Source organism: Pogona vitticeps, chromosome 2 (assembly GCF_051106095.1).
Source record: "Pogona vitticeps strain Pit_001003342236 chromosome 2, PviZW2.1, whole genome shotgun sequence".
Taxonomy (NCBI): Eukaryota; Metazoa; Chordata; class Lepidosauria; order Squamata; family Agamidae; genus Pogona; species Pogona vitticeps.
This window is the reverse complement of record NC_135784.1, coordinates 153,503,575-153,528,727: the sequence shown is the minus strand read 5'-3', so window position 1 is coordinate 153,528,727 and position 25,153 is coordinate 153,503,575. Positions and strand designations below refer to the sequence as shown.

The following is a 25,153-nucleotide window of genomic DNA, read 5'->3' as shown; positions in this document are numbered from 1 at the left end:
GACTTGGGGAGACAAATATATTTCTAGCACTTCTGAAGCTTGGCATTTCTGCTAATTCTTTAATAATGACCTGAGCTACTTGTGTTTCAGTGGTTTTGGAAAGCCAGGATGTAAAATGTTAAAGCACCTTTCTGTCATTCTCTGCAGCCCATTTACCATATGGTGGGATCACCTTAAACGAAAAGGTGCAAAAAGAAGTTCAACAGTGTTTCCCTAAAATAAGACAGGGTCTTACATTAATTTTTGCTCCAAAAACCGCATTAGGGTTTATTTTCAGGGGATGTTTTATTTTATAGTCATGTCATGTTCTGGTTGCTGCACAATGGTGGAGGGCGGGGTTTCACTTAACTAGGGCTTATTTTGGGGGTAGGGCTTATATTGTGAGCATCCTGAAAAATCATACTAAGGCTTATTTTCAGGTTAGGTATTATTTTAGGGGAAACAGAGTAGCTCTATCCTGCAGTCCTATGCTACTTTTTTCAGAGCTAAGAAATTCAGATAAATATACTGTACTTGCAGCTTCATAATAATTGCAGACAAGAAGGAAAGATAGCAAGTGTAATTCTGTTGAGAAAAATCCAAAATCCATTCTCCCTAGTCTTGTCAAAGGAGTTGTGCTCCGTTTGCATCAGGTCACCTTAATCATCCCAAAATTTCTTGCATATACTAGACAAAATTTCTGTCTCTTGAGAGATGGGAAATAAAATATTTAATACAGTAAATTGATGTTGATGAAGCAATTAGACAAAGGCAGCAAGCTTAGGCATACTTTGCTTGTAATAACTGTTAACACTTATTGCATAGGATTGTGTTACGTACTGTCAACTTTGCATCCTACTTGGGGTCTCCAGGGATCTGAGAAATTTTTAAAAATACTGTAGTGTTATGGTTGCTGCCATTCCCCCATTGAATCCCCCCATGGCAAAGCAATTTGAACCCAGCTCTAAATGGCTCTTAAGGGTTGTGCAGTAAGAGGCAAAACCCGGAATATTTCTGAAAGCAGAAATAGCATTCAATCACTGCCTTCTTGATGATGCTGAAGTGACATCCCATATCCCGTCACCTCCCTGCTACATTCTGTAGCGTCCCAGAAGACTTCGTTTGAATATGTTAAAAGCTGGGCTGCCAAACGGTTGCTGAAGCCTTACTGAAGTATTATGTCACGCCCGGCCCCCTTCTGCTGCGCCCTCGCACGTCCTTCGTTCGCTCTCAATCTTTGGGTCTCTTACTTATAACCCCCCACCCCGTCTAAAGGGTATCAGGGAGATGACAAGAGACCCGTACAAAGCGAGGGAAAGAGGCGGGTCACGACGAAGACGGGCCAGGCGGGGGGAAGACGCGTTCGACGGGGAGTGTTCGGGCCGCCGCCCCGCCGCTCTCTTTCTCCCGTCACAGGACGGTTATTCCCCACAACCCGACCAAAGTGGGGGGGGGCGACATTTTGTTTTCCGGTAGGAAGATGAGGCGGCTTTTTCGCCCACCCCCTGCTTCCTTTTGGGCGCTACTTGTGCTCTTGAATGAACCCCTGACCGAAGCCCTGCTCGCTGAGAAGTTTTATGATGGTGAGTTCGGCTTTCCCTGCCTTCTGCCACATCCAGAGCGGTATGTCTCGGCACAGGGCGTCGAAGCAGTTCGGTCACGAAAGACTCGCTCCCTCTGTCGTCGAGCGACAACTTGCCGGGAAGGCCTGGAGGTGGAGTGCGGCTGCGCAGAGAGTATCCCGAGGAAGTGGGATATTATTACCCGGGCGACGAGTCCCAGCGGCCTGCTCTCTGGTACAAGTGGGAGTGGGGAGCGACGAAACTCCTTAAGCAGTCCCGAGCTGCTTGCCCTGAATTCCCGTGACGGGAAACACCCTTGTAATTTTTAATAATATTTTCAGAACTGCCGTTGCTATGAGTGCGGTTATGGTACAAAGTGTGTAAAACGGTCGCCGTTAAAGGGCAGATTTCAGCGAGATGTAGAGAGCTTGGTAAAGGAAGCCGTAAATGGTGCCTGTTTGACTGCTCTTGAGCCCATGACTCTTTCAAGAAAAACCGATACGAGGTCCTGCCTGAAGTGCCTTACTGTGAGGAAAATTTAACGAGGAGGACACAGTCTATCTTGTGTGCTGTGACGGTTGTTAGATTCAAAGAAAAGCAACGTTATCACCACATACTAGTTGTTGTGGATTTATTCGCATAAATGTGTGTTTAGTTTCTAGGTTTTGCCCAGAAGCAATGTTTTTAATATTTCCTGAGAGATCGGTCAGAGTTTTAGTCCCCAAGTTTCTAGAGAGCATGAAAATCATAGAGGGTCCATCAGTTTTCCTCTAAACAATAGGTGGCTGCAAAGCTTGGAGTGAAGATGCTTTCTGTTATATTTCATGTACAAGATATGGAGTGGATATTTTAATGTGTGTAGGTGCAACACACATTGGATGTAACTCTTCTGGCAAAATTAGTAAACAAAATTAAGAGCAATTTTGGTCTACAGTAGCTTGAATGTTTCTTTGTTAAAATGTATGGGTCTTGGGTTAAGAAAAGCATGTGCTTTTACTATACCAGAATTAAATAGTTATGATCCAAAGTACATTTACATAACATATTCTGGCAATATGTTTGGAGCTTCCAAATAATACAAACTTTGGGCCAAAATGAAACACATTCAGATTCCACTGACTAATCAGGGTCAGGGTAGCTCAGCTCCGGTTATCCCCCAAATAATACAGAAATTCATAGCTTCAGGTTTGCATATTCTTTCCAAATGAAGTTGTTTTGTAACAGAATTACTGTGCTGGACTGATGCTATAGCAAACTAATCTGTTTAAAACTGGGTCATAGATATACTCTACCTTTAAATTGTCACCAAATGAAAGCTGTGTTTTATGGAATTCTTACAAGTGTTTCATCTTAAAGAGTAACTGTGTTTTGATTTCTAGAGTGTGGAACAACGCCCCTTATGGGCCTTGGAACAAAGCCTCGGATTGTAGGCGGACATGATGCGCAGCCTGGGGCCTGGCCATGGCAAGTTAGTCTTCAAGTTTACCGATTTGGTGTAGGATATCACCATGTGTGTGGTGGATCTTTAATTAATAATAATACAGTGGTGACAGCAGCACACTGCATTAAACAATGGACGTATGTATCCTTTGATTCTGAATTTTTTTTTCTTTTTCATTTGGTGAAATAAAAAGTATTTATTATTGAATTTGGATGTTTATAAAATAATTAGCATTTGAACCTACTTTATCTTAAACTTGCTTGTAGGGTCACTCTCACTACTGGCAAGTTCTAAGTATCGTTTGTCTCTATGGTATCTATAATTGTTTAACTGAATAGAATGTGAATAGCTGTGGGATGCATGACAGAAAGACTGCCTGTATTGCCAATGTTTCTATGCTGTCAGATGCCAGCTGAGCAGTCCCCCTCTTCTGTCCATATATAGATGGATGAGGTACAGCAGCAATATCTACAGCTTATGAATAAGGGAAGGAGGAAGCAAAAAATATTACTGTAAGACCAGGGGAAAGCAAGTTGGATCTAGGCTATCTGGAATTTTTAAGAACATGAAAGCAAGCTGGAGGCGAGAGAAAGGGTGGAGGAAGAAGCAGCCCAAAGAAGTGAAAGGCTGCACAGCTACAAAACACAAACATGATTTGTGTGGAAGACTTCAGTCAAATTCTGGAGCCTTCTGGTTGTTTTAGGACAAGATTTACACAAGAATAAACATAATTCTCAATTATTTCTACACATTTTGTGTGATCCATGCTACTTTTTATTAAATGCCAACTAGAAGGATACAGATGCATTTTTAGCTACTAAGTGTTTGGTCCTAGGCATTAGAATTCTGAGTACTGTACTTCACTGAATCATGAGAGATGGGTTGCAGAGAATTTAATGAAATAACCATGCTCTTATCTGACTAGGAAAGATGTGCAAGTAGTTTGAGTGGTTTATTAGTGTTATATAGAGATAGATAAGATTCTACTTGAACCACACTAGAAGGAAGTATTTGTTTTGAGAATTCTAGTTATAACTCAGGAGTGGTTTTTAAAACATTGAAGGGGATTCATTCATACTTGTATACTGTAATTTTAAAGACGGTTTTCATGTATATAGTATCTGGCATAATTGGTAAATAGCAATCATTTATTTTACAAATAGTTTCATTTTCTCCTAGGCATCCAGACTTCTGGAGAGTTGTGATTGGTTTGCATCACCTTTTAAAATACCAAACTCATACTATAAAATGCCTGGTCCAAGCTATCATGATTCATTCTGATTTTAAGAAGGAGACGTATGAAAATGATATTGCTATGATAAAGCTACAAAAATCTGTCATATTCAATGACTATATCCAGCCCATCTGCATACCTGACAGTTCTGTTTTTATAACCAAGGAAACTTCATGTTACATAGCTGGATGGGGAAGCCTAAAGGAGAAAGGTAAAACAGAAAAGAAAAACCAACCTTTGAAGTTGAAAGGAGTCCTCAAGTCACATTTACCGTATTTTTCCATGTATAAAATGAAACTTTTTCCTAAAATAATTAGAGGAAAAATTGAGGGTTGTTTTATACACGGTAGTGAGGAGGGGGGAGGGATCAAAGCGTTTTGACCCTGCTTTCCCCCTCCACTTTTTGCAAAGAAACTGGAGAGGGAAAGCACCCTCTACACTTTTTTTGCAACAAGTGGAAGGGGAAAGCAGCTTTTTGCAAAGAAAGTGGAGGGGGAAACATTTCCTTCCCAAAAAAGTGAAGGGGGAAAGCAGGAATCAAAGCACTTTGATCCCTACCTTCCCCCTCCACTTTCTTAAAAAGAAAGACATTTTGAGTTAGAAAGGGGGCGTCTTATACTCAGTAAATATGGTAATTCAGGATCCACATAGAATTAGACATAAAAGGTAGGCATTCTGCAATTGTCAGCTGATGAATTTTAAACAGTATCCTTGAGTTTCAGCCATGGGCCATACAGTTGGATTACAATAGGTATGGATTACAATAGGTTTTATCCAATCAGGATAAAAATTGTGCTAACAATTTTTGCCACTAGAATACTCTTTTGCTCCAGCCAAAAAAGGACAAGATATGTGCCATGCTGTTTATCTGTGAACCATGATGCTGAGGAGCAGAAGTAACAGCGGGTTCATCCAAATAAGGTGTATTGTTCACACTGATGTGTGCTGGAACTGTGACTACTTTCCCCCACAGTTCTCGAATGACACACTCCAAGCATCCATACCTGTTTTAATTTTTTCTTGAATGTAATCTGAGTTTTCACATTAATTTGTTCTTTACTTCCTCCTCCAACTTGCCCATTCCTTCCCTGTTCATTTCTCTCTTCCTCTCTCTCTCTCCTCTCTTTGGAAAAGATATGTACGTGCTCTGCCCTTTTTATAGACTGTGGGGATGGGAGAAATTACTTTCATAAATTGAAGAGAAAGAAATGGAAAGAAAGGTGTGGAAAACAAATCCTTAAGAAAGTATACATGAAACAGAGAGCAAGAGGTACCTGTGTTGGGGAGGTTCCTCATTCAGCAATTTCCTGCTGTGTTCAGGTGAAATTAACGAGCTTTTCAGGTGCGGAGGGAAACAAGATTTCTTGTCTTTCCCTTTGCTCTCTTTTGAGGAGAAAATTCGCATACCTGACATCACAGCTGATCTCAGGGAGTTTTAATTGCACATGCTCCCACAGACACCAGGACAAAGGCACAGACACAGCTAAAGTAAACTGGAATGCAACTCCCCCACTGAAAAAAAAATTCCCCAAGAAAAACAAAATAATTAAAGGGCAAAACAAAATAATTAAAGTTTTTTTTTAATCCTGGTGGATAAGTATTAAAAGTGAGAATCAGTTCTATCAGTTCATAAAGCTTCTTTGCTGTGAGTATATTGAGGACCATTTCACACACAGAGAGATTTATACTGGCCACAGTATGTAAGAACTATTGTGACCAAACTGTTACAACTTTTACTTTATTTTTATTAATATACTTAAAATGGAAGTTTTCTGTTTTACATAATTTGTTCATAGTTTGCTCTCTTAGACACTGAAAGCACCACTCAGCTTCTTCTTTTATTTATATTGCGTGATCGGGTTCATGAGAAATTTGAAGCAGCTCCTCTCTTTTGGCGGGAAATGACAACTGAGCCTCTTTTGAAATATTAACAGATTTATTTGGTTTAACATTTGGTGATTTCACAACAACTTCTATGTGTTCAAAACAAGTGAGATCTGGCAACTGTCCAAAGTGTGAAGATGAGAACTCCACCTGTAAATTGGCAAGGTTCATTGAGAGGCTGGTCCAAAACATTCCCGGTTGGTGGGTTTCCTCACTGGAGCACTCTGAACCCCGCAAATTGTCCTGCAACAAGGGTGTCTGGCCCAATCTCCCTCCGGTGGTGGTTGGCTGAAGGATTGGTCTGGTCAGATCACCTTCCTCAAGTGACCTCCGCGGAAAGACCATAACTGTCTCATTTCAGCACCTCTGTCGAAGTTTCCTTTCCCTTTGACAAGTCGGGGTTTGGTAGTAATCCTCCTACCTTCAAATTAGGTAAATCTTCTAATAACCCACACACTCTTTCATATCCCTGTTCACCTTTTTCTCTCTCTCTGCTTTTCTTCTCTTTCCTACTCTCTCCCCTGGATATTCTAAACACTCTTTTCCCCCTTTCAGCTTTTATATCCTCCTCCCATACTGGTATACTTAACAACTCCTTCTTTTCTCTTTCTCCTTCCTCCACCAGATAGATTTCAACTTTCTCTTTCTTCTACAATCAACTCTTCCCGTTCTATTATTTCCCTCTCTCCTGTTTCCAATGTCTCTATTCATGAGGACAGCTCACTCTGTTCCTTCTCTCTTTTTCCTATCTCTCTTTCGCATATTGTTTCAGAGTTACCCAAAGATCTTTGCAGCCATGAGTATTTTTAAAAGATACTTAGGAATGACAATATGCAAACAACCCTATCTGTGAGAGATTTGTCAGCTTTGTCGCCATTACAAGAAATGCATTTTGATTGATAACTTAGAGGTTCCACCCAAGACCCAGCATCTGCAGTACTTCTACAGAAATGGCATATTAAATAAAGCAAAAAAGAACAGTCAGTTCATATATTAAACCATAGGATTATGGGTTAACTTGACAGAATTTCATCCATAGTACGTAAATGAATATATTTATCATACTTGGTTTTCTTATGAGAGAGGGATTGTGACAGGATGTTAAGAGTTTCCTTCAAAATATTGGAGTTAAAATGAGATAGCAATGTATACATGTGCCATTTAATTGAGTCTGCCAAGTTTTCCTCTTTTACTAAATTTCAGACCTGTGAATACAGGTTTGATAATTTCTCCTCAATGTAACAGAATGATATCCTTTTGCCTTATCAGTGGCAAGTAAGGCAGAAAGGTGGGGGCGTGGATGAACTTTAATCTGCATTCTCACTACCATGCATATATTAGAAAAGTATTTTGAAGTCTCAGTTTATCAATCAATGTAAAACAATATAGGTTGTAAATTCCCTTAACCCTCTAGTTAGGGCTTGATATGCACATATTAGATTGCATGAGTCATTGGATTACCTTTTTCAATATTATTTTTTTCCAAAATTTCTTTTAAATGTGACCATTTGATAAATTTACAGGAGATAATTTCCCCCTTTTCCCAAGAAAAATGACTGTTAATCTAAAAGTAGCTCAAGAGCAGTATTACTTTATAGAATTTAAATGCAGCAACTTCCAACAATATTTGTGTGTGTTTTTATTACAGGCCGAAGCACATATATATTACAGGAGGCTGAAGTTGATCTTATTCCACTATATATCTGTAATAGATATGATTGGTATGCTGGGGAAGTATCATGGAACATGATGTGTGCTGGCTCCGCAGGTGGACACGTTGATAGTTGCCAGGTAAAATGAAGAGTAATTCCATTTTAAAACATATTGTCAAAATTTCCTGTAACCTGAGACTTGATAATATCAACATAGCTCTAGTTTATTTGCAAACTGAAAGTAGCTGAAATTGTTTATTAATAAAATGGACATTAGAAGTATCATTGTAAAATTAACAATTTTGTATTTCTCTTCTCTAAAATCATATGCAGTTATTAAGTATGGCTATGTCTCAGTGATTATCTTAATTGAGGCTAAAGGAATCAGGTAGCAATGAGACGAAAAGATGATGAGCCTTACAGAAAAGTGTGTTATATTCTTCCATTCAAAATACCATTTGCTTCCATCTAAAGCAGATAGTTCTTAAAAAGATTTTCAGCAGCATTATATTTGTTATTATCCCAGACACTAAATTGATAATGCATTACTTGAGCTGTATCTTGAATAAGGCACAGATAAGATTAAGCTTATTGAGACTATAGCTGGAATTCTCAGTACCTCCATGCTCATGTTTTTAAAGTGCCAGTTCTATACCCACCATAGCTATCTAACATAAATGCAATCTGACTTCATTTTGAGTAGATACATACCCATACTAGATCAGAGCACTGGATGTAAACAATAGTTTAGTGTACTTTCTCCAGAGAGTATATATCAATACATTCTTCCCCTCTCCAAAGAGAAAGAGGATTATAATTCCCTTTTAAGATCAAGTGTTTTCTGGATAGCCAAAATATTATTTTGCAATCATGATCCATGGGAGGCTGGACCATTCCCCCCCCCCCCCCCGCAGTTCTGGCACAACTGTATTGAACTGATGTTGGTACAATAAGAATCAGTGACCATGATCTCAGTAATAGAGATGGGGGTATTCGTATACAAATTCCCCCACACAGCTGGACGTAACAAGGGTCCATCTCCCTGGGGCCGGACCATCCACTCACGCGTCTGCTGCTGCCCCCAGCTTCACTCTCCCTTCTAATCACTCCAGAGCTATCAATTATTTGGTTTGTCATCTAACATTTAGATAAAGCATTTATTGAGCCAGGGGTGAACTACCTTGTATACACTTGATTTTGGAAGAGGAAGGAGATTTGGCTGCCTTTTTTAAAAAGTGAAGATTTGATGTGGAATTAGTTTAAATTCTTGTTTAGGAATGCCCAAAAGATTAATCAAAAGCTTCTTTCTGGCATTAGTCCAAAAAGTAATGCAGAACACATTATTTTGGAGCTCTGCTATAGAGTGATATATATTTCTTTAAAAACAGCAATTTGTTCTGACAAGTTTATGAAGGACATAAATCAGAATAATGGCTCAAAATTTCTTTTTATCCAGAAACTTCAGAATATCAGTAGCAAGATTCTTTTGTCTCCATTTTCCAGGGAGACAGTGGAGGACCTCTGATGTGTTATTTTCCAAATAAAATGAAATATTATCTATTAGGAATCACCAGCTATGGTGTTGGCTGTGGCCGACCAAAATTTCCAGGAGTCTATGTACGTATAATGAATTACAGGCGTTGGGTAAATTCGCGTGCTGTTGTGTTTAACAGAACAACCAACGTTAGCATTCAATGTCTCTTTCTCTTTTTCACTGTGGGAGCCATAACTATCCAGTTTCCACAATGAAGAGGAAATCTTTTCTTTCATTATACTGGAATGATCTTGGAATTTCTTTTTGTATGTACTGATTTTGTTTTACAATAAAATTTATGTAAAGGGTTTTTTATTTTAATAATAATGAATGCTGTATAATCTAAGCATGGTAATCTACCGTTAACACTTTTGGGGAAAAAAATTCAGTACAAAATGTTAAGCACATTAAGCTGTGGGAAACTTCTACTTAAAGGTTTTAGCTGCATTCTGTTCCAGTGACGTGCATACATTCCTGGCAGGAAGTGGCAGCTGCCAGGAGGCGAGGTAACCCCTTCTTCTGCCCTTTCGCTTAGAGGTGGAGCATAAGATCAAAGGGTTATTTTAGCCAATCCTAGTTATGATTAGGTAACTAGTGTCCTATCTGTTTCTCTCATAACATACAATGTAATCATGCTAAGAAAATTAAAGAGCTCTCAGGGCATTGCCAATAGGCTCTGCTGGCTCGGACATCCACTGTTGACTCCTTTGTCCTCTCTCAAAGGCAATTAGCCTTCCTATGTTCCGTGATCACCCACATTTGGCACACGAACAGGGACATCGCCTGAGGAAATCAAAGCAGTTCACCTCGCTGGACACAGGCTCCAAACGCATTGTCGCATCTTCTTTTGGGTCCCAGTGAGTATTATTTGTTCAAGATGGGAAACACTTCAGCATCAGCATATGACAGACCTGATTTGCTTGCTCCATAAAGAAGGCCACCATGATGTATCTGCCTCAATAGAGGATTTAATGACACAAATAGGTACTTGTTGTCCTTGGTGTCCAGAAGAGGGCAGTTTTAAGCTTTCAGGTTGGGATAAACTTGGGAATAAACTGCACAAAGACCCTGTTGCTCCAGTTAAAGTCCTCCATTCATGGCATCTTTGCCAGGACGCAATTTCAAAGATTGTGAATGCTTTGTTAGCCCAGTCTTTAGCTAAACTTCCAACAGCCCCTCAGATTTTGCCACCCTCTAAGCCACCAGATCTCCATGAAAATAGAAACAATCCTCCTTCCTAGGCAGCTCCTGCCACTCTTCCAATGGCCCCTTCTCCCTTTTCTCCTCCCCCTCCTTCTCCCACTCCTCATTTAGCAGTGCAGCAGATGTTATCTGATGTTATGGCCCAAGGAAGCCCGGAGGATGTTGCTGTTGCCCTCCCCCTTATGTCTGTTTGTCCTGTGGTTTGTAACAATCAGGGACAGCGTGTTCATGAGGGTCTTCCCCTTGCCACATTTAAAGAGTTGAAAAAAAGTGTAGTTAAAAATGTTCCCCATAGCAATTTTACTCTTGGGCTGGTTGTTGGCTACGAGGAAATAGAAATCTTATTCCAGCCGACTGGAAAGCCCTGGTTAAAGCTATGCTCATTTCTCCGCAATATGTATTGTTTATGCAGGAATGGAAAGATGCCACTGCGACTCTGGCCATGGATAATTTACAAAACAATATTGCTGTGTCTGCAGATATGCTAAATGGAGATGGACTCTGTCACCATAGCACAACAGGCCATCCCTAACAGATTGGCACAAGTGGGTGACATTGTTAAGCAGCCTGGTTAAAAATCCCAGACAAAAGTACCCCTTTAGGGTCTTTTGCCAACTTGCGTCAGGGCCCTACAGAGGACTATATGTCTTTCATAGCGATTAAACAGCAGGTGAAGAATACTGAGGCTGCTGATATTTTGATGAAACAGCTGGCATTTGAAAATGCTAACACGGATTGTAAAACGGCCCTTCAGGCTATTTACAATAAACCAGAGACTGACATTGCTGCCATGCTAAAATTATGTCTGAATATTGGGACAGAAACTCTTAAGACACAGCTTTTGGCCATAGCAATGGCTACCTCCTTGAACCCCACCTGAGATCGTAAATGTTTTTCCTGTGGCAAGGAAGGACACTTCAGACACAAATGCAGATCAACCCCCCCCCCAAAAAATAAACACCCTTCTAAAAAAATGCCCCCGCTGTCAGAAAGGTTATCACTGGGCCAATCAATGCCAGTTTGTTCCAACACTGGGAAACTCCAAGTCGAGTGGGCCTCCAGCCCCGGGTCAAGTGGGGGGAACTCAGTGAATACTACTCCAATTCAAGAAATTTGACTTGCTACCATTAAAAAATGCCGGTCATGATCTGATCATAGCCGAAGAGGTCGACTATCAATTCCCTCTCGCTGTCTACAAAGTCAAAAATAGCACATTATGGAACGAAACCCAAAGACACTGTGTGTCTCATTCTCCCCTGCTCTAGCGTCCCTGCATGGGGTTTATTTGTTGTACCAGGCATCATTGAGGGGGATTATGAAGGACCCTTAATTATTCAAACCTGCGGGTGAATCTATCGCTCAATTGTTGTTGTTTTCATTAACACAGATGGGTCCTTCTACCAACCCTCGTAGTGGGGATTTTGGTTCTACTTGACTTGCTGCCTTAACTACCATCAAGCACTCGCAGCCCCAACTTCCTCTTAAAATGTGATCACTTGTTCTTAATGGCCTGATTGATACAGGAGTTGACGTTACCGTTATTGCAAAGAAAGACTGGCCAGAAAGCTATCCCACACAGCCCACAACATTTGAGGAGTTGGAGGCTATGAGCAAGCCCAGAAAAGCCTTCAGCCCATTGTTCTGGAAAGTCTAGGTGACTCTCCTAGACAAATCACAATCACTCCTTACATTCTGCCTATTCCCTTTTCCATCTGGGGTCGGGATCTCTTGAAAAAGGTTGATGCAAAATTGCAGACAAATTTATAATACAGGCCTCTACGCAATCTGACACAGCCTTGCCATTAATGTGGCTCCTTGCACCACCTGTCTGGATTGATCAATGGCCATTGTCTAAAGAAAAGCTCCACACAGTGGAGGCCTTAGTGGAGCAATTAGATCAAGGACATATAGAATATTCCACCAGTCCGTGGAATACTCCCATTTTCACCATCAAAAAGAAATCTGGGAAGTGGTGTTTGCTACACGACCTTTGGGAAGTTAACAAGCGCATTCAACCTGTGGGCCCTTTACAATACGGCTTACCTAATCCAAATTTGATACCCCAACACCATGAGTTAATGATAGTAGATCTCAAGGACTGTTTCTTCACTATTCCTTTAGCACCACAAAACGGGAAAATTTCCTTTAAAGTCCCTGTGTACAACAATTTCCAACGTACTCAAAGATATCAGTCCTAAGTCTTGCCTCAGGGAATGTTGAATTCCCTGACTTTATGTCAACATTTTGTGGATCTAGCCCTAACAGCAATTTTGCTTGAAACATCTTGAATTGCTTGTATATCATTATATGGACAACATTTTGGTGACTGGGTAATCCCTCTCCACTACTGTCTATGATTCTCTAGCTAACTGCATAGAGGGAAAAGGCCTTCACATAGCTCCAGAAAAGATACGAACCACACCTCTGTTTCTTTATCTACGGCACAAACTGTTGCAAGCTACATCTTCAACATTCTTACCAGAACTAAAAACTCAATCTTGATTTATATTAGTGCAGTTGCAACAGTTCCACGGGAACTTAAATTGGGCCCGTCCATTTTTGTGCCTTCGTACTAATGAATTGCAGCCTTTGTTTAACGCACTCCGAGACATCAGTCTCCTGCTGACTCCATACCCATCAACACTATAAACATGCCATACATCAAATTAATGCAGCCTTGTCATGTACTATGGTCGACCACATTCCTTCTTTTGGTCCCTTGCAGCTGGTTATCTCGAACACTCCCCAATTGCCTACTGGGTTGTTGTGTAGCCTGAAGTCTGACAAGGCTATTTCTGTAGCAGAATGGTTTATTTATCTAACACTCTTCCCCAAAATGTTTACTCCACTCTAAATACGATTACAGACCTTGTAATCAAAGGATGCCATCGTGCCAAAAACTCACAGGTTGGGATCTTCTGTGTTGTTACTTTCCTATTTCCAAAGCTGACCATGATCATTTAATGTCTACATTATTAACTTGTCAAATTGCTTTTGCAGACTATATTGGTGACATAAGTTTTAATCCACCTAAAGACCCTCGCTTAACATTCATTCAGCAAATATCCCTTCATTTTTCCTCTCCTTTCACTGTTACTCCTCTCCCTGATGCACTAACTGTTTTTACCGATGGTGCGCCTACCAGAGGCGTGATTACCTTTCAGCAACCTCCCGGAACCTGGAAAACCTGTTTTACTTCTATTCAGAGCTCTGCTCAGCATGCAGAACTGGCTGCTGTCATCCTTGCCTTTCAAATGTTTCAAGATCAACTTTTAAATCTCATGGTAGACACTCAATATGTATTTAACCTTCTCACTCATCTGTCACATGCCTATCTTTCTCCTGCTCTTGACTTTACTTTCCCTGTTTTTGACTTTAAAAAATCTCCTTGCTGCTAGATCACAACCTTTTTTTGCAGCTCACATCCAATCTCATACTGGATTTCAAGATACTATCTCGGAGGGAAATCATCGTGCAGACTCTTCTCTTTGTTCCTTGTGTCCCCTCTTTTCCAGTCCTATTGACAGCCATTCCTTTTTTCATCAGAGTGCTAAACAACTCCATAAGCAATTTTCTATTCCGCTTTCTCAAGCTTGAGACATCGTCTCCTCCTGCTCTTCCTTTTCAATGTCTGCTATTTCCTTTCCTTTTGATGCTGTTAACCCACAAGGAACAGATGCCAATGAGCTTTGGCAAATGGATGTCACTCATGTTCCTACTCTTGCGTCTCTTTCTTATGTTCATCTAACTTGATACTTATTCAGGATACATCTGGGCTACTCTTCGTTGCGAGACCTCTCACCATGTCATACAACATTGTTTATGTTTGCAATTATGGGCCAGCCTCAAGCCTTAAAAACAGACAATGGCTGTGCCTATACCTCTCTCACCTTTACCACTTTCTGTATTGAATGGGACATTCGATTTTCTCATGATATTCCTTATAACTGCAGAGGACAGGCTATTGTAGAACAAGCGCACTGCTCTTTTAAATTATTCCTTTCAAAACAAACAAAAAACAGAGGGATTAAGTGCCAAGATGTTCCAGATGTAGTATCAATAACATTATTCACATTAAATCATGTAACTGTATCTGAAGGTCAGCATAAGTTGTCGCCAATAGAGAAACACTTGCGTAAAGAAATCCCCATGGAACGGCCACTGGTGACTTATAAGCAGCCTCGCGACCCTCAGTAGGAGGGTCCAGCCCCTTTACTAACATGGGTTTGCGGCTATGCTGCTGTGCTTACTCCCATAGGCCCCTTGTGGATCCCAGCTCGGTGTGTGAGGCCATATTATCGGAAGAATGAGTTGGCATCGCAACCTGCAGAACCTAATTCAACCCAGCGATGGCTCTGGAGCAGGACCAGATGACTGCGCATCGCTGGAAGCTCCTGGCCCGACCTGAGGGCACTCGGCCCAAAGTTACATGGGGGATGATAAAGACACTGAGTGGAATTCTAAATCAGCAGCAGATCCCAGAAACTCCTGAAACCTTTCTAGCAGCCATTATCTCGCAGATGAATGCCAATTCCGTGATGCTGTTGTGTTGTGTTCTCATTCTTGGAATTATGCTCCTCATACTCCTTATAAGTTTCTGTTGCTTTATTCAATGTATACCAACCTCCTTTTTCATGATAACTACCTGTCTCAAAGCTTCGCCCTCAGGCCTTTGCTGTAAAGACTTATATGTATGTAGTTTACAAATATATGAAAGAATATGTGCCTTTGCTTAAAAAAAGGGGGGGGGGGAAATGTGGGAAACTTCTGCTTAAAGGCTGTAGCTGCATTCTGTTCCAGTGATGTGCATACACTCCTGGCAGGAAGCAGCAGCTGCCAGCAGGCAGGGTAACCCCTTCTTCTGCCCTTTCATTTAAAGGTAGAGCATAAGATCAAAGCGTTATTTTTAGCCAATCCTAGTTACGATTAGGCAACTAGTATCCTATCTGTTTCTCTCATAACATACAATGTAATCATGCTAAGGAAATTAAAGAGTTCTCAGGGCGTTGCCAGTAGGCTCCGCTGGCTCAGATATCCACTGTCAACTCCTTTGTTCTCTCTCTAAGGCAATTAGTCTTCCTTTGTTCTGTGATCACCCATATTAAGCCACATATAATTACTCTGTGATTATTATACTGACCTGGAAGGGTTTTAAAAATTAGATAAAATAGTGTGTGGTAGTGATATTTTAAAAACATGGAATGAAAACAATCATTACTTACATAATAGCAATAGTCTGCCTCTCAAAAGAGGGCAATAATTTCTGGAATTAAATGATTTTGTCCCTTAAATTCATTTTTGTATTCTAGGAGAAACATGCTTGACCAGTTCTCATCATTGCCATTCTTTCTGTGGCATTTGAAAAACAGAATTAAACAGTGGTTTAACAAAGATACTATGCTTGAAATTGCTCTCTGTTTCTTCAGTCTATTGCTACCTGGGATAGGATCCGAAATTCTCCATGAAGTTGTTAAAATGAGTTCTGATAAATTGACTGTGGCTGTAGCTATAAATAATAGCTTGGTGAAAGATCATCTTTAATCCACAATTAATGGCAGGGGAGATCTGCCCTCCTTTCCATGTGATCTCCTAAGGCTTGTCAAAACATTACATGCATGGGATAAAGTTCACCTATATTAGCAAACAAAAGGAAAGGAAAGGGGAATAGATGTTTTAAGAAGAAGAAATTGGTATGCAAGAAAGGAAAACACATAATTCTATGATTCCTTATTCATAGCTTTTAAATATCGTCTTTTAATGATACTAACCAGAGTTGTATAGTAATTGTTTTCAACTTTAAATATTGTCTTTCATTGTTGTAAGCTGCCTTTAGTCCTTTTCAAGATTTCATATACATGTCATATACATGCTCTCCCTGTCAGGAAGAAAAGAACACGGAGAAAACGCAAGCAGAAAAGAAGTTGCAGGGCCGGTCTATGAGTGAGGTTAGGCAAAAATCCTCACAAGCCTGCATTGCCAAGTCTTTTTGTCTCAAATGTTAGATCTCTACCCAACAAGATTGAGGAGTTGGAACTTACTATCTCCCTACAGAAAAATATTTGAGACTGTTGCGTTATGATCTTTACAGAGACATGGCTTGACTCTTCCATCCCAGGGGAGGTAATTGAACTACAAGGATGCAGAGTACATCGAGCAGACAGATCTATTGAATCTGGGAAGAGCAGAGGTGGAGGGGTTTGTGTTTACACAAACGATAATTGGAGCACAGATGTTAAAATAATGGACATTCACTGTTCTCCTGATTTGGAGTATTTGGCAGTGAAATGCCGCCCCTTTTACCTGCCTCGTGAGTTTAATGTTGTTATAATAACAGCAACATATATACCTCCTGATGCTAACACAACCACAACTTTGAGTTGTTTGTTAACTGCTATCAGCAAACAGCAGCAGGCCTACCCAGATGGAGTGCTGGTGGTAGCAGGTGATTTCAATCAAGCCAATTTAAAGACCGTCCTCCCTAACTTTTATCAGTATGTGGACTGTCCCACTAGAGGGGAAAATACCTTGGATCAGGTATATAGTAACATCATGCATGGATATAAGGCGAAGCCATTGCCTAGCTTGGGACAGTCAGATCATATATCTCTTTTTTTGATTCCATCATACAGACCTCTTGTTAAAAGAATCAGACCATCAATTAGAGAAATACAAGTGTGGCCAGTGGATGCATCTGAGCAACTTCAATATTGCTTTAGGAGCACTGATTGGGCACTGTTTGAGGAGGACAATGTTGATACTGATGCCTCGACAGTACTGTTTTATATCAAAAGCTGCATCAATGTTGTTACTACCACCAGACAAGTACGAGTGTTTTCTAATAACAAGCCTTGGCTAAATAGAGAAGTGCGCCTTTTATTAAAAGCCAGAAATGCTGCTTTTCATTCTGGTGATGAACTACAGTACAGAGAGGCCAGAGCTAAACTGAAAAGGGGCATTAGGGATGCCAAAACTATGTACAGCCAGAGAATTGAGCAACATCTTGAGAGTTCTGACACTCGTCGAGTATGGCATGGCCTACGACAAATCACGGGGCAGAGTAACAAAAACAGTCTGTGTAACAGCAGTGATTTTTTGGCTGAGCAGTTAAATCAATTTTTCAGCCGTTTTGAGGTGGAAACAGGAACAACCATTATTCCAGTACCTACTGTCTATAATACATCACTAGAATCTACCATCGACAGACAACCACTAGTACTGCAGATTTCAGATGTGAGATGCGCTTTCCAGAATATTAACATTAAAAAGGCAGCTGGACCAGATGGAATCATGGGACGAGTTGTTAGGGGCTGTGCTGCAGAATTAGCTGGAGTTTTTACGGATATTTTCAATCTATCCTTGTTGCAGTGTTCAGTCCCCACTTGCCTGAAGACATCTATTATAGTGCCAGTCCCCAAGCAGTCAGCTGTGGTATCTCTCAATGATTATAGACCAGTAGCTTTAACATCTGCTGTTATGAAATGTTTTGAGAGATTGGTGCTGGATTACATTAAGGCTAGTCTTCCACCTTCTTTGGACCCATGGCAATTTGCATACAGGAGAAATAGATCTACTGATGATGCTGTGTCCATTGTACTCCATACTGTATTGAGCCACTTAGAACAACAGGGAACTTATGCGAGGCTGTTGTTTGTGGATTATAGCTCTGCTTTTAATACCATTCTACCAAATAGGTTGTTTTTTAAAATGATCAACCTGGGATTACCTCAGGAGATCTGCATGTGGATAAAGGATTTTCTGACAGATAGGGCACAGTCAGTAAGGATGGGATCTCACCATTCTTCTACCCTGGTACTAAGTACAGGAGCTCCCCCGGGCTGTGTGCTAAGTCCCTTCCTCTATTCCCTGTACACACATGATTGCACCCCACTGTATAACACCAATGCAATTATTAAATTTGCGGATGATACGACAGTGGTGGGGCTCATAAATAAGAACAATGAATCTGCTTATAGAAAGGAAGTACAAAGGTTGATACTTTGGTGTAAAGAAAATCATCTCACACTTAACATCAAAAAAACTAAAGAACTCATAATTGATTTTAGGAGGAAGAGAAATGTACATTTACCACTGTACATAAACGGTGAGGAAGTGGAGAGAGTTGGTAGTTTTAAATTTCTGGGTACTTACATCTCTGAGGACCTCTCATGGACTATAAATGCCAACATGCTAATGAAGAAGGCACAGAAGAGGCTGTATTTCCTGAGAACGCTCGGCAAGTTAAATTTATCTCAGCATTTACTTCTGTCATACTATCGTAGCACCATTGAGAGTGTCCTAACCTATGGCATTCTGGCATGGTTTGGGAGTAGCTCTGTAGCGGACAAAAAAGCTCTACAGAGAACCATTAAAATTGCCCAGAATATCATCGGGCTCCAGCTACCAACCCTGGATGACATCTTCACATCCCGCTGTCTAAGGAAATCACACAGCATCCTGAGAGACTCTTCCCATCCTGCTTAAAACTTTTTTGAACTGTTACCATTTGGCAGAAGATATAGAACAATTAAGACTCGGACCACACGTTTTCTCAATAGTTTTTATCCCAGAGCTATAATTGCAATTAATGAGCTTAAAGACCACCAGTAGTGAATAATTAGTTGGACTGTGTTACTTGGCCTGCGGTGTAGATGTTTGTATTTTTAGTGGGGGACTTTTAGTGGGTGGGGAGTGTTTGGGGAATTTTATGTGTGTGCATGTGTCTGGTCTCTGGGTGTCTGTGAATTTCATTGTATAGGTATACTGTGTATATACTTACAATGACAATAAATTATTATTATTATTATTATTATTATTATTATTATTATTATTATTATTATTATTATTATTATTATTATTATTATTATTATTATTATTATTATTATTTACAAATACCTTGAAGCCATTTCCTTAAGGCTTTGTTATTGATACCCACTTAGAGACATCAAAGTAGAATAAAAATCCCTTTCCATTTACTGTTCCTGTTAAGTTTTAGATTTTATTTCTCCTTTGCCTTACACCAGCACCGGCTTTATCAAACCTAACAATCCACCGAGGAAGTATTTGGGCTAGGCAGGACTCAAAGGAGATCAAACCCCTCCCGCTTGCTTCCTTTGAGCCTCAATTCTGCTCAAACTTACAGATTTATCGTTTGGAGACTTAACAGATGATTACCAAATCCACCATACCTATGAGTTAAGCCCAGTAATAACAACCCACGAGGGAAGACGAGGTCAAATGTTCAACACATGCAAAGCTCACACCTGCCTGGCCACCTGGGTCTCCCACAATACATGATAGTCAACATTATAAGCCTACAGGATGTAGTCCACCAGATGCCATTTTTTCCCTTCCTGCAGGACCATATTAACCCATGGCTGGGCCTCTAGGCTTTCAGGTATTTTGGGCCTCCTCTGGCACTTCAGTCTTTCACTCTCCCTACAGCTGACAGCCTCACCCTGACTATATTCATTTTGAGGGTCTCCTGAAGAATTCTATTGGCATTTAAAAATATTTTTATTGCATGAGTAGAACTCTTCAGGAAAGCACATTTTGGGGGTATAATTGTTCAATAGTGTGATATTTTGAAGTGAATATTTTGTCATTATTAAAAATATATAATTTATGGATATAAGAAACAATTTGTTTCATTGCAATAAGGAAGCAGTTAATTATCTTATTAATAGAAGTTATATACTCAGCCTTTATCGATCTCAAAGGCGCATTTGATTCGGTCAGTAGAGACTTACTTTGGAGGAAACTTTCCAACTGGGGGATTGATCAATGCCTCCTGTTTCTAATACAGCGGTTACATTCCTCCAATACATGCCGAATCAGGATTGACCGTGCTGGCACCCTGACAGATAATATCCCTGTCACCAAGGGCGTACGCCAGGGATGTATCCTAGCCCCCCTCCTATTCAACCTCTTCCTCGCTGACCTCCCTTCCTCCCTAACTGGCACTGACTTTTCCCCCCCTGCTCTAAACAACTCGTGTACCCCTCTTCTTATGTATGCGGATGACGCCCTTCTCCTCTCTATCACTAAATTGGGCCTCCGCAAGCTCCTCCTCTCCTTTCAACAATACTGTTCCAGCAACGACCTAACCATAAATTCAGAGAAAACCAAAATACTGGTTTTTGGCAAATCCTGGGCCCCGTCTCCCTGGAGAATTGGTAACTCCACATACCAACAGGTCCAGACCTTCAGATACTTGGGGATTCTTTTCCACTTTCGGCACTCATGGAGCCCACACCGCACCTCCGCAATTGCTTCTTCCTCTCTCTCCCTCAGTGCAATTTCCCGTTTTCACTTTCATTCTGGTAATCAGTATGTACCTGCTGCCACCAAAATTTTATACTCCAAGACAATTTCCCAGTTACTTTATGGAGTCCCAATTTGGATCGAGGCAGCAAACTCTGAAATCGATAAGGTGGCTGCCTCCTTTCTTAGGAAAATCCTCGGGATCCCTAATCTTATCAGACTTTCCACCATTACTCTAGAACTGGGTATTCACTTACCCTCTACCCTAGCCTGGACCACCACCTTCAAGTTCTCGCTCAGAACTCACCTCCTAACCCCCTCTGACTCGATCCTACAAGATTTATTAAAGGACCCCTACACTTCTACGTGGTTTCACTTCATAGAAGCCAAACTATTGTCATTATCTCTCTCTGTTGAAACTCTCGCCGACATGAACCTCAACTCAGCATATCAAATCATTAGATCCAACCTTTATGACCTTGAACATGCAACCCTATTCTCCCAATTGAACCCCACCTGCTCTCCTCTTGCTTTTGGCCTATCCCCCTCCCTTGGTCGCCCCTCCAATTATTTTAACCAATTGTCCAACCCTCAAAAAAGACGAGCTTTTATGCTCGCTAGGCTGAATATCTTCCCATCTGCAGCCCATCTTGGGAGATTCACTCGAATCCCCCGCCCCAACAGATTGTGTCACTCTTGTGCATCCGAACCCGACTCCTTGGACCACATCTTACTCCGGTGCCCATCCCACAACATCCCCCGTAAGCGGCTACTAGGCCCACTCCTCTCTTCCCTCTCCCCTTTTTCCCCCGACCTTACCCCCATACTCCTGAGTGATTTCTCGTCTTTTATCACTAGTCAAGTTGCTGACTTTCTTCTAACTGTTATGAAGACCTCCCCTCCCCCCCTCCCCCTACCCTAAACCCTCTGTAAATCTCTCTGAACCTAGCCTACTATAATCCCAACCTCACCCTTCCCCCTACCCGGTATTGGAATGTAACTATTTTGTGTACTCCCTGTACCCTGTAATGCCAATAAAGGTTTCTGCATGTATAGAAGTTATATAAGAGAATCAATTAAATGTAATCCTGACTTGTGCTTGTACATGTTGGCTGTCATTTGTTCTTTTTAAAAATTTATAAATAATGTTTTGGCTGGTCTCAATGCCCATAGGAATGCTTGACCACACATGATTAAGGTCACTAGACTGTATTGCTCATGGATAAGTAATAAGGGAGGATGGGTAACATGATATCACAACCTTGATGATAGGGTGCTATTGGTCTGTTGTCCATCCCCAACTCCCATTATCTCAAAAAAACTCAGCTGACTATGAGTGTGCCTTGCAAATTTTTAGTTTTTACATAACAATGGCATTGAAATTGTGTGTGTGTGTGTGTGTGTGAGAGAGAGAGTGCTTATATGAGAGTATATATATGAATAAATATGTATGTACACATATTGCTACTGTGCAGAGTAGCAATATGTGTTCTGCTCAGAATGCTGAGTGACACCCTTCCTGCTAAGAACTTTACAATCAGTGAGTCTGAATTTCCCACTGGTGTGGACAAGGTCTTTTGCTTTTTGGGTGCCAGAGCACCACCAAATGAACCGTACATGCGCATGAAGTAGAGCTCTCTCGGATAGATGGGAAGAACAACACTTTTCATCTGCAGGATGAGTGGTAAATAGACATGGGAGCTTTGTACTCATATCCTGGGGGATGCAAATACAAAGTGCAGCATCACAGGTGCCACAGAGATCAATTCCCTGCCCCCTAGAACCATAACAGTCCATTCATCGGACTTTGTGTGGCATGTGTGGCTGTCACTAGTAACATCACACCAATCATGGAAGTAGCCTTTGGAGTGGGATACAAATTGAATAAATAAATAAATATAAATAAATAGCCTGCCTGGCACTTCTTCACCTCCCTGCAATGCTGACCACTCTGGCAAGGAGGTGGGATGATAAGTCTCTCCACTTACCTGTTGGGTGGTCAGCAGCACAGGGAGGCACTGGCCAGGGTAGATACACGATTGGTGTGATGTATCAGACAATAGCCGTGTACATCACACAAAGCCCAGTGAGTAGACCAGTGAGTTCTGGGGGGAGGGTCGAAAGGGCCTTGTCATCTGTAGTGGCAATATTCCTATTTGTCTTCCCTGGGATATGAATACAAATACCCCCTCTGTAGCGGCAAATACATGAACAGAAAACCAAATTGGCCACAGGCTAATGGTAACTGCCCCGGAGTGGAGCAGGTGAAGTGTCATTGGAAGAAAGATCCCAAATTCCTTTGCAAATGCTTTGCTTTAACTTAGAAACAAATACTATACTGTATTAGGATTATACTTTTGTCTAAAATCTTTAGATTAAAAATTGAGGGTCATCTTATACATGGAAGTAAGGAGGGGGGAGGGATCAAAGTGCTTTGATCCTTGCTTTTCCCCTCCACCTTCCTGTGAAGAAAGTGCTTTCCTCCTCCACTTTCTTCACAAGAAAGTGGAGGGGGAAAGCAGGAATCATCAAAGCACTTTGATCCCTGCCTTCATCCTCCACTTTCTTGCAAAGAAAGAAATGTTGGGTTAGAAAAGGGAGGGTCTTATATATGGGGGCACCTTGTACACTGAAAAATACAGTATCTTTAGCAAAAGGCATTATTTTTTATAAATCATCAAACTATTCACACACACACAAACAACTTAATTCCAAATACTGTACAATGTAAAAACTCCAACAATCGCTTATACATTTCCATGTGTAAATTCTACAGAATGTAAATTACAATGTGGCTGATAACCCACTGGCAGAGCTACATTGCATAACTTGGATGATATCACCAGCTGCAGTCATGCTGTGGCCATTTCAGGGCACTTTAAAACATCCTAGTCCTCCCTCGCCCCGATTCTGGGGATTAGCAGCAGCAATTTCCAGCTTTTAATCATTCCCTACCTCATTCCAGTTCCAGGCTTCTCAAAGGCTTTCCCATGATGAAGGGGATCAGTAGGGATTCTTAGAACCTGCGAGGGACAAGGAAGCTCTGAACTGCCCTGAAGCAGCCATGGCATGGCCACATCTGATAATATCATCCAGCATAAATTTAAAAACCAGAATTTTAACCAGTGATTGTTATCCTTTCAGCATATGATAGAGATATATGTTAGTTTTTTTAAAAAAAAATCACTGAAAATGACAATTGGGTTATAAGAAAGATTGTTCTCCAGGACAGAACTGAATGCATATATTTTAAACAATACTGCACAACTTAAATACAGTAGTACTTTCACTACTGAGGTTGTACTACTTTGGGCACATCATGAGAAGATAGGATCCTCTGGGGAAGACAATAATGCCAGGAAAGGTTGAAGGCAGCAGGAGGAGAGGAAGACCAATTACAAGATGGATTGATTCCACAAAGGAAGCCATGAGTTTGAATTTACAAGAGCTGAGCAGGGCTGCCTCGCATTATAAATAAATAAATAAATAAATAAATAAATAAATAAATAAATAAATAAATAAATACATACATACATACATACATACATACATGCATACATACATACATGCATACATACATACATAATCCTGCTTTTCATTGGCTGTCCTGGTATCTGACACGGGAAAAAGCACCTGGGAGGCAACAAATATATTGGCTGAACTTATGTTGCCTAGCAAAGTAAATTGCAACTATAGTAGCCTTATTTGAATCAATGGAACATATGGAGAAAAGGGACTCACAAAATACATACTGATTCACTGGGCCTACTCCAACTGCAACTTCCTATGTTAAACAATAGAATTTCAATTGTTTATTTCATTTTCTCAAAAATTTGTTGTTCATCTTTGATTTGAGTTGTAACTTCCCTGAGGTTATAATTTCTGATACTCATGTCAGTCTTTGGAAGTGTACAGTGTGAAGGTGTGGAGGCGCGAAGTGAGCCGTCCGCAGAGATAAGAATGGAGGACAGTAACAAAGAAAGGGAACAACGAGGTAGCAGTGAAAGTGGAGAGGAAAAGGGAAAGGATTCGAGGGCGGAAGAAGGGGCGGGAAAGTTGGAGGTGTGTTTGGCTGAGGGAGAGTGGGAGGAGCAAAAGGTGACAGTTGGGGAGGAATATAAGGATGAGGAGGGGGTAGTTTGGTTTAGTACAGTAGTAGAGGAATACGAATGAAAGAAGCGGGAGGAAAGAAGGGCATTTGAAAGGGTCCGGAATTAAGGCCTTTTAAGAGACTTTCCAAATCTAAAGGTGGGAGGACTATTGTGCAATCCCCAAGCTTCTTGTGAAACACCTCAGCATATTGCAGTTCGAGAATGGAATGTAATCGTGGCGCCTCGGGAGGCCGAGTTGCAGCGTGAACGCGAGTGTTTGACAGCCCGTTTTCCGAAGGTCCTGATGAGATGG

The 25,153-nt window shown here is 40.9% G+C and overlaps 1 protein-coding gene across 6 annotated transcripts; it reads left to right on the top strand.

The window, feature by feature from the left end:
• The first annotated feature begins 914 nt into the window (after nucleotides 1-914).
• LOC110074172 (transmembrane protease serine 12) lies at nucleotides 915-19,295 on the top strand. Of its 6 annotated transcripts, none has more exons than XM_072990916.2 (7): nucleotides 915-1,562; nucleotides 2,921-3,119; nucleotides 4,162-4,427; nucleotides 7,749-7,891; nucleotides 9,256-9,369; nucleotides 10,010-10,143; nucleotides 14,748-16,138. In XM_072990916.2, exons 1-7 carry the CDS (start codon nucleotides 1,460-1,462, stop codon nucleotides 14,797-14,799), a joined length of 1,011 nt encoding a protein of 336 aa, XP_072847017.2. In that variant the 5' UTR covers nucleotides 915-1,459; the 3' UTR covers nucleotides 14,800-16,138. The 6 variants fall into 6 exon arrangements, with proteins under 6 accessions (XP_072847017.2, XP_072847014.2, XP_072847015.2 ...); XM_072990913.2 differs by having other exon boundaries at nucleotides 915-1,775; XM_072990914.2 differs by lacking the exon at nucleotides 9,256-9,369 and having other exon boundaries at nucleotides 915-1,775.
• The last annotated feature ends 5,858 nt before the right edge of the window (nucleotides 19,296-25,153 follow it).